General features: G+C 38.7%; 1 protein-coding gene across 1 annotated transcript; it reads right to left on the bottom strand.

Moving 5' to 3' along the window:
- Positions 1 to 10,166: 10,166 nt before the first annotated feature.
- Positions 10,167 to 13,890, bottom strand: LOC306961182 (uncharacterized protein). Its single transcript, XM_079553811.1, has 4 exons — positions 13,538 to 13,890; positions 12,297 to 12,432; positions 11,398 to 11,533; positions 10,167 to 10,627 (listed from the first exon to the last, which is right to left on the bottom strand). Exons 1-4 carry the CDS (start codon positions 13,722 to 13,724, stop codon positions 10,580 to 10,582), a joined length of 507 nt encoding a protein of 168 aa, XP_079409937.1. The 5' UTR covers positions 13,725 to 13,890; the 3' UTR covers positions 10,167 to 10,579.
- Positions 13,891 to 14,812: the final 922 nt, after the last annotated feature.

Genomic DNA, 14,812 nt, shown 5'->3' on the forward strand with positions numbered 1-14,812 from the left:
AATTTGCCTCACACTTGTGCTGGAATGCCTTATACAAAACATATTCCATACACAACATCACAGTAACACATATGATACAACACATACTGTTAGAGCAGCAGGATTACACTCTGGTCACTAAAAGCCTTACAGTTAGATGCCCTTGCAGGTTGTTGTCCAGCTCTTATTTGACTGTGCTCTGAGGCATTTTTAAAGAGCAAAAGTGGGTTAAAAACAGGCACCACCATCTCTCAATCCCAAACAAAACAAAAATAAAATCCTAAAATCTGAGTCCTTGGTGAGTCCATAATCTTCTTTGATGAAGGAAACTGCCTTAACAGTTTGCTCTCCTGGTGCAATCTGAAAAACACAGAGAAGGTTCAAGGAAGGGTGTCCTATCATTGGACTCCTTACCAGAGGCTGGTAATACACTTACAATTACATGTACTCAAGTAACCTTTTGAAGTATTTGAATTTCTTAGAGTAGTTTTATCACATGGTACTTTTTACTTCTACTTGAGTAACATTATAATGAATTATCTGTACTTTTACTTAAGTAAAAAAAAAGGTACTCGCTCCACAGTGAGGTGGCAAAAGCTTCATGATGCAGATAAAATAAAAAATAAAAATGGGGTTTGTATATATGTATGTATGTATGTATGTATTATGTATGTGTGTGTATATATATATATATATATATATATATATATATATATATATATATATATATATATATATATATATATATACATATATATATACAGTCACATCATCTCCACCAAAGGGGAATATATATATATATATATATATATTCCCCTTTGGAAATGCCTGTTTTTGTTTTGTTTTTTACATCACTTCATGCTTTGTTTCTCATTCTTTATTTCAGTAAGTAACCCTACTGATTTGAGATTCTGAATTTTTACGCCGGCTAGCATTTTCACCAGATACTTTTTTAGTCTAACTTGAGTAGGCTAATTCTTTTTAGCACTTTTTATTTACTACTTTTTTTTTGTTAGTTTAGTACTTTAAAGTAAATTTATCCTTACTTGGGTTTGAGTATTTTAGCCACCAGAAAGTATCCTCCCGTAAAAGATTAACTTGTATGCAGAAAGTGTCGTTTCTTAAAAACTTCAGCCCGTGCTCCAGTTCCTTCTGAGAAGTGAGCGCCACCGGGTCCCCGTCATTATCTGGGACAAGAGCAGAACCAGTAAAAAACGATAAGGAGCAAAGTTGTTTATATAAGGAGGCCTGAACTAGAACTCTCCTAATCGATAACATAAGGGACTTACTGTAGCCTACCTTTGTAGCAGAGGTTGTACACCCATCGCTCAGTTTGGAAAACCACCTGGAGCTCTTTCAGTAACAGCTCATAGAGTGATTTTCCATAAACCTCTATCACCTCAAATCGACGGATTTCCGTCAGTTGACCGCCCTTATGCAAGTAAGCTTTTACCAGCATCTTTTAGTTCTGAACTAGACGTAGTTAGACTGATTTAGATACAGATCCCGTGGTCGCACGTGTCCTCCGGAATCCTGAGAACTTCGAGTGAAACGAAACAGAGAAACGAAACTTAATAAAAGGGGCAGTCGTCGATCAAAATGCAAACACCCTTTCACATAAGCAGATAATATAATAGATCTAACCTTTCTTTCTTTTCTCACATTAAGAAGCCACACGAAAAAAGTAATGAAAAAGCAACAAAAAACTATCCCTCTTTCTATTGTCTCTAAATTGATAGAATGGATTTTCTTTATAAAATTGCCCCTTCACTGGTGTAAAACTATAACTCATGCTCACCACAGGCATGATCCCGGTGAACAAAAACATGAAAACTGGTCATATGCACTTTAAATTGAATCCTTTTTTTTTTCCTGATTTGTGAAAAAAAAATTGCATAATAATGCTTTATCTGTATTTGTACATCATTGTCAACCCTGCATTTAACTGCTGACTGTCCAGGAAGCACTCCGCCTCATGCCCATAGTTACTGAGGTATAGGCTCTAGTTACCCAGAATCCCCTAATCGTTTTGTCCTCAACTGTGCAATTCATTTTGTGCAACTATAAGCACTATTTTTTAAAGAAATATCCAAACAGAAAATACACAAATGTTGAATAAAAATAATTTTGTCAGATTGGGTTTATTAAGTGCTATATTTTTATTCACTTAAGTTCATTTGCAGGCAGAGAAAACAAACATTGTCCCCCCCAAAAATCTGACCTGAGGCAAAAATATATACGTCTTATGATTAAAGGTAGTATCTTCTATTGCCACTTGTGATTTAAATGGGATATAAAACTCCATCTCTCACTCATTTGCTTATTGTGTTCAGTATACAATGTAATAATGGTGCGACTAATACAATCCCATGGCCATTGTGCTTTTGTTAATTTGCCTGTGTCTGTGATATAAATCGTCTCCATGGCTCCATCTTGTGGTGGATCTCGAAATTGGAAACATTTAGTCCCAGTTTGTCAGTAATGGAAAGTCGCCCCAATCAGGCTTTAACATCTCAACCGAACTGAGCGCGTGTTCTCCATATATAGGCCAGTGTAACGCCTCATTTGAAAGCTAAGGCCTGCAAAACTGATCCTAATGTTTCATCAGTTTTCATCACATTATTGTCACTTTTTTTGTTGCTCTTTTGCCGCTTTTTGGTTGCGTTTTCATCCTCGTTGCTTTTCTCTTGAAGCTTTTAGATTTGACTAAAGCCGAACTGAATAAGATGCGCTCAGTTCAGTTGGGGGTTAAGAGGTTAAAATATGTTACAAAAACATTCAGAACAAAAAAAATGTGCTGGTGAAAGTGTCCAGTGAACCGCCAGTTTGGGAAAAGGCGACAGGAAGGTGGCACAGTGGCAAAAGCAAGTACGCTTCAGGGAAATACTCATTATACAATATCTGAGGAACATTATGAAAACAATCTCACTGACACTTGATTGTTAAATTTGCTAAATCCCATGTTTAGATGTACACAGCAAAAAGTATTTAGCTAGATCAGTATAAACATCTCAATTTGAGCATAATAATCCAAATTTTAGTTGTTTTGACTTGTTAAGAAGTTCTTGGGCATTTGTCCTGGATTATTTCACTTGTTTTGAGATGTTTCTGACTCGTTTCGATACATTTCGTCCTTATTTCAGGTCATTTTCTTTGCCAATGGGGTAAGAAAATTGGTCTTATCTCATTGGCAATTTTACTTTCTTATTTCAAGCGAGATTTACCCTAGAACTGGTCTGAAATGTCCTCAAACAAGCAAAGTCAACTTGGTCCGATCAGGAAAAGTGTCTAAACGAGTGAAAACCGCTCAAAACAAGATACATTTCCTCAATTCAAGTCATTTAAGCCAATGCTTGATATTTACTTTTTGCAGTGTAGCTCAGTTTTTTCCTCCATCATTATTAACATCATTAGTCAGTCTATATTTGATTTCAAGGGTCGGAAAGGACAATCACACCAGAAGCAAAAAAAATAATAATCCTTTGTACGTTACATTTCCTGTGGTTCTGGATGAGCTTCTTTCTTATGGCTGATCCTTTGTTCAATTGTTAATAGAAGTTACTTGATCATTTCTTGTTAAGTTGTTGTTGCCAAGGTAAAAAAAAACAACAACAGCGGTTTTAGAGAAAGAGGCTTAATACAAAATATTCTCATGTGTTTTGGAAGCAGAAAAGAGACGGTGCAACTTGGGTTAATCTAGGAATAAACCACAGCTAAAGGAATGGCCTCATTAGGAAGACGCCTCCATTTAACTGAGGAAATAGCTGGTAACAAACATAGCAAGAAAAGCAGGAAAACAGTCGGTCTTGCCATTGTCATCTTGAAAATATGGCCATCAGGGAATAAAAATCCATTGATAGAACAACCGGGTGTTTCAGTATTTTCAGCTCACCTTTATCTTGTAATTATCAAATCTAGTCGATGTGTTTCTCGAAGCCAGCCCGGTGTTGCATTTGCCCCAGTGGTGGAAAGTAATGCAGTAAAAAATGTTATGATTAATGCTTTTTACTTTTACTTCACCACATTTTGAAGCTGTGTTTGTACTTTCTACTTCTCTACATTTTGGAATCGGAGTAAAAGTATTTAGAATTTAAGTTCAAATGCATTTATTTTCACAGTGACGTTATCAGTTTCTATGAAAGTGGAGACTGTCTGTAATTTTACTGAAGAAAATACTGAAGAAAACCACTGATTTGCGTCTTTAAATTTAGATATTTTTCTAACTCAACCAAGAAGCGACTAACATTTCCTTCAAAGCTTCAGAAATTAGTTGTTTTTTCTCTTGCTTTTGATTCTTTAAGGCAGTAACGTCAGTCAAATCTGGTCCTCCAGCACAGGACCTCTGGCCCCCAAGATGATTCTGAGAAATATTACAAGAGATCAGACCCGGTAAAACTGCTCTAAAATGCAGGAAATACTGTCGATGTTTTTTTTTATTTCCTGTCCGAACACCTCATTAGGCCGTATGTGATACAACACTGGTATTGATAGAAAATGGTGATTTACTTTGTGCTACGATTGTGAGATTGGGCTCTTGGTGGTTTGACAATGAAGGAAATCGGCCGATCCTGCTTTAAAGGCTTAATCTGGGTGAAAGTTATTAATGTATCATTTAAAATAACATTTGTTTTTCTTAACATGGAGTTAAATATAAAGCCTCTCACAAATTGTGCTTTTTCTGCCTTTGCCTCTAAACTTATGTTCCTTACCAGTGGCCGTTTACTTTAAAAGTAAAATATTTTGTGCTGCTGTTTGAAAGGAAACCGTGTGTAATGTGTCTTTTAAGACACTATAAGTTAATGTTCATGGATTTGTTTTGTACAGAATGTAAATAAGATGTTATTGTAAAGTGTGACTCCTTTGTTGAAAATGTTCAGACCTTTTTCTATTGAATGAGAGTCGCCCAGTGTGTAAACAGTTCTGCTTCCCGTTTATAAACTTGTCCACGTATAACTTAAAATGAATTATTGTGCACTGATTGAAATTTCTGAATCAGAATTTGTTAAAGTTTAATCTTGATCATAAATAAATGTAAGGATTTGTTTTGTTTTTTTTGTTAATTGTTGATCTTTTGAGTTTCTTTTGTCCTATGATGTTCTGAGTTCTATAGTCTCTGTAGAGATAAATCCACCACCTTTACTGGAATAGATTAAAGCTGCAAAAAATAGATTTCAATATATATCATATATTTCAATAAAAAAAAAAAAAAAAACTCTTCCTCACCCTCCGCGGGCGGTCTCTTTCTCCTCCTGCTCGGGTCCTCTACCAGAGGCCTGGGAGCTTGAGGGTTCTGCGCAGTATCTTTGCTGTTCCTAGAACTGCACTTTTCTGGACCGAGATGTCTGATGTATTTCCTGGGATCTGCTGGAGCCACTCCTCCAGTTTGGGGGTCACTGCCCCGAGTGCCCCAACGACCACGGGCACCACTGATGCCTTCACCCTCCAGGTTTTCTCCAGCTCTTCTCTGAGCCCCTGGTATTTCTCTAGTTTCTCGTGTTCCTTTTTCCTGATGTTGAAGTCGCTTGGTATTGCTATGTCGACCACAATGGCTTTCCTCTGCTCTTTGTCCACCACCACAATGTCCGGTTGGTTCGCCATTACCATTTTGTCCGTCTGTATCTGAAAGTCCCACAGGATCTTGGCTCGGTCATTCTCGACCACCTTTGGAGGTGTTTCCCACTTTGACCTTGGGGTTTCCAGCCCATATTCTGCACAGATGTTCCTGTACACTATACCAGCCACTTGGTTATGGCGATTGTCTTTGACACAATTTAATGCAAAAAAAAGGAAAAAAAATATACATATATATATATATATATATATATATATATATGTATATTTGTCAAAACAAAACTAAATCAGGACGGAAGCAGCAAAAAAAATGGCAAAACATTTTTTTAAAGCTTTGCAGATGGGTAGATATTTTACCTTGATTGAAATAAAGTGGACTTGACCAATGTGTAAAAAGCTACATTTTCATGACAAACAAATGTATGATTTGTTTTTTTATTGTTTTTTTTTTTTTTTTTTGCAAGTTCTAAAGCAGGAATGAACCTGTAAGTAGCAAAAAGTCCACATCTTGAAAAGTGAAGGAAATATTTTATTGGAAATTTGCCTCTCACTTGTTCTTCATTCATCTGAATGCCTTATACAAAACATATTCCATACACAACATCACAGTTACACATATGATACAACACATACTGTAAGAGCAGCAGGATTACACTCTGGTTACTAAAAGCCTTACAGTCAGATGCCCTTGCAGGTTGTTGTCCAGCTCTTATTTGACTGTGCTCTGAGGCATATTTAAAGAGCAAAAGTGGGTCAAAAAAATGCACCACTATCTCTCAATCCCAAACAAAACAAAAATAAAATTCTAAAATCTGAGTCCTTGGTGAGTCCATAATCTTCTTTGATGAAGGAAACTGCCTTAACAGTTTACTCTCCTGGTGCATTCTGAAAAACACAGAGAAGGTTCAAGGAAGGGTGTCCTATCATTAGCCTCCTTACCAGAGGCTGGTAATACTCAGTTACAATTATAAGTACATGTACTCAAGTAAAAAGCTTCATGTTAATATTGAAAAAATGATGTAGTTTGAGTGTGTGTGTGTGTGTGTGTGTGTGTGTGTGTGTGTGTGTGTGTGTGTGTGTGTGTGTGTGTGTGTGTGCGTGCGTGCGTGCGTGTGTGTGTGTGTGCAAATATATATATATATATATATATATATATATATATATATATATATATATATATATACACTGCTCACAAAAACTCAGAAAACACATCCTAGATCTCAATCAATTCAATTTTTTCCGGATGAAAATCTTTATTCATAGTGTAGGGCAATGTGTTGAGAACAAAATAACATAAGAATGATAAATGGAAATCAAATTCTCAGCCCCTGGGGATCTTGATCCAAAATTATAGTCAAAATCAAAGTGACAAATCAGGTCACTGGTTGATCCAAATTCTGTAGAAATTCCTCCAAACGAGTCTGAATCATCCTCAGTCGTGTGTGTGGCCTCCACGTGCCTGAATGCACTCCCTACAAGGCCTGGGCAGCTCCTGATGAGACCACGGATGTCCTCCTGAGGGATCTCCTCCCAGACCTGGATCAGAGCATCAGTCAGCTCCTGGACAGTCTGTGGTGCGACGTGGCGTTGATGGATGGACCGAGACATGATGTCCCAGATGTGCTCTATTGGATTTAAGTCTGGGGAACGGGCAGGCCAGTCCAGAACATCAATACCTTCATCATGCAGGAACTGCTGACACACTCTTGCCACATCTGGCCTGGCATTATCAGGCATCAGAAGGAACCCAGGGCCCACAGCACCAGCATATGGTCTTACAATAGGTCTGAGGATCTCATCCCGGTCCCCAATGCCAGTCAGGGAACCTCTGGCTCGCACATGGAGGGCTGTGCGGCCCTCCAATGAAATGCCTCCCCAGACCATCACTGACCCACCACCAAACCGGTCATGCTGGATGAGGTTGCAGCAGCAGAACGTTCTCCAGGGCGTCTCCAGACTCTGTCACGTCTGTCACATGTGCTCAGGGTGAACCTGCTCTCATCCGTGAAGAGCACAGGGCACCATTGGCCAATCTGCCAATCGCTGTGTTCTCGGGCAAATGCCAATCGGTGCACGGTGTTGGGCAGTAAGCACCGGCCCAACTTGTGGACGTCGGGCCCTCATACCACCCTCATGGAGTCGGTTACCAACATGCACATTTGTGGCCCTCTGGAGGTCATTTTGTAGGGCTCGGGCAGTGCTTCTCCTGTTTCTCCGTGCACAAATGAGCAGATAGCGGTCCTGCTGCTGGGTTGTTGACCTCGGTCGGCCCCCCCCAGGTCTCCTGGTGTACTGGCCTGTCTCCTGGTATCTCCTCCATGCTCTGGACACTGCGCTGGGAGACACAGCAAACCTTCTTGCCACAGCATGAATGGACGTGCCATTTTGGATGAGCATCACTCCCTGAGCAGCTTCTGTGGGTTGTAGATGCTCCTCATGATACCTCTAGTGGTGAGAACACTGGACAAATGCAAAAGTTTTCCAAAAATACAGTACAAAGGATGAAGACAGGGAAATGGTCTGTGGTCACCACCTGCAAAACCATTCCTCTTTTGGAGTGATCTTGCTAATTGCCTCTCATTTCCACCTGTTGTCTGTTTAATTTCCACAACACCAAGTGAAACTGATTCACAATAAGCGTGGCTTCCTAACTGGACAGTCTGATATCCCAGAAATTTGACTGACTTGGAGTTACATTGTGTTTTTTGAGTGTGCCCTAAGTTTTTATGAGCAGTGTATATATGGATGGATGGATGGATGGATAGATGGATGGATGGATGGATGGATAGATAGATAGATAGAAGTAAAGCTATTCTTATTTGAGTTAATATTTTAGCTGCTATACCCACCTCTACTCGATTTATTTATTTATTTGTTTTATTAACTTGTATGTAGAAAGTGCCGTTTTTTAAAGACTTCAGCCCGTGCTCCATTTCCTTCTGAGAAGAAAACGTCACCATGTCTCCGTCATCATCTGGGACAAGAGCAGAACCAGTAAAAAACAACAAGGAGCAAAGTTGTTTATAGGCCTGAACTAGAACTCTTCTAATAGATGACATAAGGCAAATTTAATTGGTAGAGGGACTTACTGTACCTTTGTAGCAGACGCTGTACATCCATTGCGAGATTCTGAAAACCTTGTTGATCTCATCAAGTAACAGTTCATAGAGTGATTGTTTTCCATCCTCTATCACCTCAAGTCGACGGATTTCCGTCAGTTTGCCGGCCGTGTGTAAGTAAGCTTTTACCTGCATCTTTTAGTTCTGAACAAGACGTAGTTAGACTGATTTAGATACAGATCCCGTGGTCGCACGTGTCCTCCGGAATCCTGAGAACTTCGAGTGAAACGAAACAGAGAAACGAAACTTAATAAAAGGGGCGGTCCTCGATCACAATGACATAAAAGATGATTTACTTTGTGCTACGATTGTGAGATTTGGCTCTTGGTGGTTTGACAATGAAGGAAATCGGCCGATCCTGCTTTAAGGGCTTAATCTGGGCGAAAGTTATTGCTATCATTTAAAATAACATTGTTTTTTATAGTGGACAACATGGAGTTAAATATAAAGCTTCTCACAAATTGTGCTTTTTCTGCCTTTGCCTCTAAACTTGTGTTCTTTACCAGTGGCCGTTTACTTTAAAAGTAAAATATGTTGTGCTGCTGTTTGAAAGGAAACCGTGTGTAATGTGTCTTTTAAGACACTATTACAAGTGTGTACAGAATGTAAATAAGATGTTATTGTAAAGTTTGACTCCCTTGTTGAAATGTTAAAGTTTAATCTTGATCATAAATAAATGCTAATTGTTGATCTTTTGAGTTTCTTTCGTCCTATGATGTTAGAGGCTCTAGACTCTGTATCTACAGAGAAATCCACCACTTTTACTGGAATAGATTAAAGCTGCAGAAAATACATATAGCCTACACACAAAGCCATGTATTTTTTCAGCATTAAATTGTGTCAAAACTAAACTAAATCAGGAGTGGCAAAAAATGGCCTTAAATTCAACAAGATGTGTAGATATTCTTTAAAGCTTTGTGGAAACTGTAGATATTTTCCCCCGATTGAAATAAAGTGGATATGTGTATATTGTTGTTAAGCACAGGGCGTCTGAAAAATCCACATTAGGGTCACAAAGCGTAATGTTCAACTGCACGAAGCCAGTAAATAAAATAAAACAAAATGAAAGGAAAGACAAATAAACATGAAATAAACAGATACAGGAATCACACAAAGTCGGGATTAAAATCATTCAAGAATTTTATTTATTTACTTTCAGACAAGGCACGAATAAACACATGGTTCTCACCCAGTGTAAAAACAGTTTTACAGCTCATCAGCTCAAACATTGTGAACTAGGACTTCATGGTTTATTGATATCGCAATCGAGGTTTTGACTACGGCGATAACCAAACCTATTTTTTTCCCTTCTGTCTCTGGCATTTCAGTGATAGATGTTCACCAGTCAGAATTGTGGAGCCTGTGATCTCAGATTCAGCTGCACTACATACTAATAAATAGCACAAGTATAAAAAGCAACATCAGAAATACAAACAATACAACTCATTCAACTTTCAAGTTTTATAGGCCTAAACAGAGCAGACTGATTTATTATCATTTATCGTGATTAAAAAGCCTGAGAATGTTGGAACAAAGGAGTTTTTCACCTCTTCATACAATTTCCAAGTAATGTAGACTAATCACATCTTAACAGAGAGACTATCGTAATGTACCAAGCTGAGATCACTCCTCCTCTTTTAAAGTACCTCCAATAGAAGTTTCTCCATTGATTAAACAACTTTGAAGGTGAGAGTGACCCAAAGAAAAGCAAATGTAAAAACAAGTTCAGGCCTTGCCACAGCTCTCCTGACAAAGTTCAAATGATTCCCCACCACCTGTAACACTCTCTTGTAAACGCAGACAGGTTTGACACTTTAAAGTCTGACCTCAAGGTTGAAGCGTAACACTTATATCACACTCAGAATTTAAATATTTCTAGTTAAGCAAAATGGCGTCCTTTTTATTCCAAATCATCCGTTGAGTATTTGCTTGGATGGCATCAGTTTATCTTCCATTTCCTGAAACAAAACACATGTTTATTATCACTGAGGGTTTAAGCAGGTAATCATTACACTGTATTCAGATACACTTGAGAAGTTTGAGGAGGGAAAGGTGCTTCTTCTACTACTTTTAACAAGTACTTGCTCTATGTCTATGGTCTATGTTGAAGTAACAATACTACAACTTAAGTTTTGGCAACTCTGTGATTTAGACCACACTACTTATTAACTATTGTATTGTATTTGTGCTCATTGGCCTTACTTTTATTCCAGTTACTTAGTACTTGAGTAGCACCAGCCGTACGGGCGACTGTGGGTCAGTAGTTGAAGCAAATCTAAGTCAATGGTTTGAGTGCTAGCACAGAGAAGTGTATACTGTTGTTGTGTCCTTAGGCAAGGCACTTCATCCATGTCGCCTGTGAGTAGTTGGTGGTGGATTAAGGGGCAGAGGCTTGTTTAAAAATAATGTAAATGTATTGTAATGTAATAAAATAATATGTCTTGGATTTTAATTGCCTTTTCCAATCTTTTTTCAAAGCACTTCAGTTGGTCTATAATTTATTTACTCCTCACACTCAGTGATTGGAAGTTTCATTTGTTGCCAAAGCTGCCCTGAGACAGTCTGCACAAAACTAAACACTTATTACCACATTCACACAAGCAAAGCGTCTCACATAAGGACACAGTGACAGTCTGCACCAGCCAGAACAGGCAACCTTCTACTAATATGACAATCCCCAATAAAAAAAAATCCATAAATATCTAATAGCACCTAGTATTAGTCTCACCGGTTCAACCAAACTGTCAGAACGAGAAGTACAGCCACTGCTGCCAGCTCCAGTGACAATAATGCAGCAGAGCGGCTCTTCTGTTGGGCGCTGAGTGAACTGCAATGGAGGGGAGGCTGAGGAGACTGGTGTTCTCCTATAAAAAACAAAACAGACACAATATACTAAATGGTGATGAAGCAAGACACTGAAGTCAAACTGGTTAGTTCAGATTGAAGTACATGCACAATAATAGACCAATTTAAATACGGATGCATCTATTATTGATCAATCAGGTGTTTTTCTGGTTTATACATGGTTTACACCAGGCTTACATATATTTTAGTTCAATTTACATCAATCTTAACACCCAATTTAACCCTGAGTTGATCTTTAAGGCTCGGTGTTACTTGAAAGGTCACATTTTAAACCCAGTAGCCCGGTTCAGCTGGTACTAGAGTCGGACTATAGCATATATTTATTTTTGGCTACTCTATTCTCCTCTATGTTTACTTTGTTGGCAACAATATTTTGTCAAAGTTATATTTTTCTGTACTAAAACGTAACAAAATCATCGTAAAAAGTAACAAATGTATACAAACTATGACTACATTTCTATGTATTTTTTACTGATTAATATAAACTACCAAAGAGTCAAGTCTGGTTCAGTCAAAGAGCCCTAACTTTACAAATTCAACATCCCAGGGACAAGATTAGTTCTGTGTAATTCTACAACAGCCAATGACACGCTGGTAAATCAATAATATTAACTCACGACAGCAAGTAAATGTATCATGGATTAGTAAAACCAAATATGTTTATACATTGTAAGAAAAATTTAAATTCTAATTATGAAAATGTTATGTGTTGTTGCCTCTGGGGTGTGTATGTCTGTTGTATTTGTTCAGTGTTTTCCTCACTTTTTCCAACATTTTGTCAGCCAGAAAACAGAAGCCACAGTTGCAATCAGACCCAGAGAGATGTAGACTCCCACTCGAACCCTCTGTATCTGCTGGGCACTGATGGACTCAGGAGTTGTCCCAGGAGACGGGTCGTCTGTAGTAAACAAAACAAAACACATCATACATAAATAGGTACATTTGTACACTGGCGTTTAAACATGAGCTTTTGGGACACAATTTGCTGCCATCTTTAAAGTGTTAACAACAGCAGCGCCTTCAAAGATATTTGGTGGAATAGAAGTACCTTTCAAATATAGAGGGCGAAGGGTAATAAACCCTCCACACAAATGCTACTCATGTTTTTACTGACCACCTCTGGTAAATTCCTACAGTCATGAGTACTTTTAGTCCATTATCGGGAATAAACATCCACAAGTAACCTATGAATAGATGAACAATCCATTATGTTATTCAAATTAAGTGGGAACAAACTTTCCAAGACTTGTCTATTTAAGAAAGAAATTACCGTTAGAATAAATGGAATCGGTCGATAAAGTTACTGTGAAACATTGTACGAAACAATCAAATAAAATACAGGAAAGTCTATTCTACACCGAACTTAAAAGAAGCAATTTGTGACAGTTTGAAGTCCCTCAGACCTGCAGGCAAGTCAAATAGAAACAAATATGCTTCAATATAGTCGTCTGTACTTGATGAATAATTTAGCCAATAGCAATGGTGTTATTCGGTTGCACTTAACATTGCAGAACAGTCTGAAGACAGGATGGTAATAGGGACAACAGGGATAATGCATTTTGCAGCTCTGCTTCGAAATTATTACCAAGAAAATAACAGTATGTACATTCTCAGTCATCCAGGTGCTCCAGTAGTTTTATTTTTACAAAACTGTCTAAAGAACATACGAGCCTTTCCAGATCATTTACAGTCTTAATGCTGTGTTAGGTAAGGGTTAAAACTATCATGGAATGGAATACATTTGGTGTGATAATGTTTCCATGTAATTACTAGACCACCATGTTTTTACACTTATACTGCTGTACTTCAATCCTATAACTGAGCAGTAAAGTAAATGTTACATAGTTTTTCAGTGTTTCCAAAGTGGGCACTATTAAGTATATGGTTGTATTATTATTGTGACGACACTGGTACAGTTGTTTGCTCTAGACTGTTGTGTGTTGTCGTTTTGTTTGCTGTGTGTTAACTGGACCTCGTGTCTGAAATAAAGGTTTGATATTTACCAGGAACTTGATGCAGCCGCTCAGTTACGTTCAGTTTAATGGTGACAATGTTTTCCTTGCTGTTAGGGTAGGTCTGGAGATGATAGGTTTTGCTGTCCTCCATCTGAGCACTTGTTAAGATGATAGATCTGGTCCCAGAGTCCCAGTAGAAGCGGTTGTTTTGTACACTAACCAGTCCATCCTCCATGTTCAGTAGAACTTTCTGATTATCGTCAGAGAGGGTACCATGTATGCCGATGTCCACTTCACTGGCTAAGGTAATGCTGTCTCCTTCTGTCACAGTTTTCTCTTCAGACTGAACGGGTGCAGCCTTCACAGCAACTAAAAGAGAAAGGTTTTAGACCAAGAAGCAATTTTTAGAGAGTGTTATTTAGTGAAATTAATACCACAATACATTTGTTTTTGCCTAATGATGCACGCTTGCCAGAAAGTGTATCACCACCAGAGGGCGTGAGTGGCCAACAGGACTCGACAACGTCATAACATCATTACATTCAGTGGCGTGGACATTTTGAGGGGCAGGTGCTCAACCAAGACAAAAGGGCACAACCCCGCCACAACCCCGGTATTTTTCAATGATGAAAATAATGGTCATAAAACAAATACTTGTATTTCAGTTTTATTTATTGGGTAAAATTCTACACGGTGTGGCTTTAAGTCTAGCACAAATACAAATAAATGATGCAAAGGTACTGTAGCCTACACTTAAAACATCTGGTTTGTCAAAAATATCTTAAATAACAATAATCCTGGGCTGTTCATGTTCCTGTGCTCCTCACACAGATGCACAGTGTCCAGAACCAGGCACCTCCTCAAACTTCTCTCTCCTCTGTTTCCTCAGCTCAGCTCACACTGCTCTGACCCTGGTCTACGCTCAGCCCTGACTTAGTCTGAATAATACAGCTCATTTTCAGAACATTTTATAGCGCGACAAACAGAAACGCAAAAGTTACTGACTTCTTACCGCGGACTTTATCCGGGCGGTCTCGACACGCGCGGCGCTGACAGTCTCGCCACCTTCTCGTTTCCTTTCCCCTTAATAATCCAGTCATGTCGCGCTGGCTCGTTCATAAAATTACCGAATTTACTCAGTTTACTTTACTCCCGCGTCTCACAGTGATGGGCTGTACCATCTTCTCAAACAGGGGAAACACGGGGACAGCACAGCTGCCCTTATTGATCAGGAGCGTCAGCGCTGCCGCTGCTCGAGAAGCAGAGGAGGAATGTTGTTGCCCATAATGGCCCGATCTTGTGCATCAAAACGGAGACGATAGC

The sequence above is a fragment of the Gobius niger genome (genome assembly GCF_951799975.1).
Source record: "Gobius niger genome assembly, chromosome: 3".
Classification (NCBI taxonomy): Eukaryota; Metazoa; Chordata; class Actinopteri; order Gobiiformes; family Gobiidae; genus Gobius; species Gobius niger.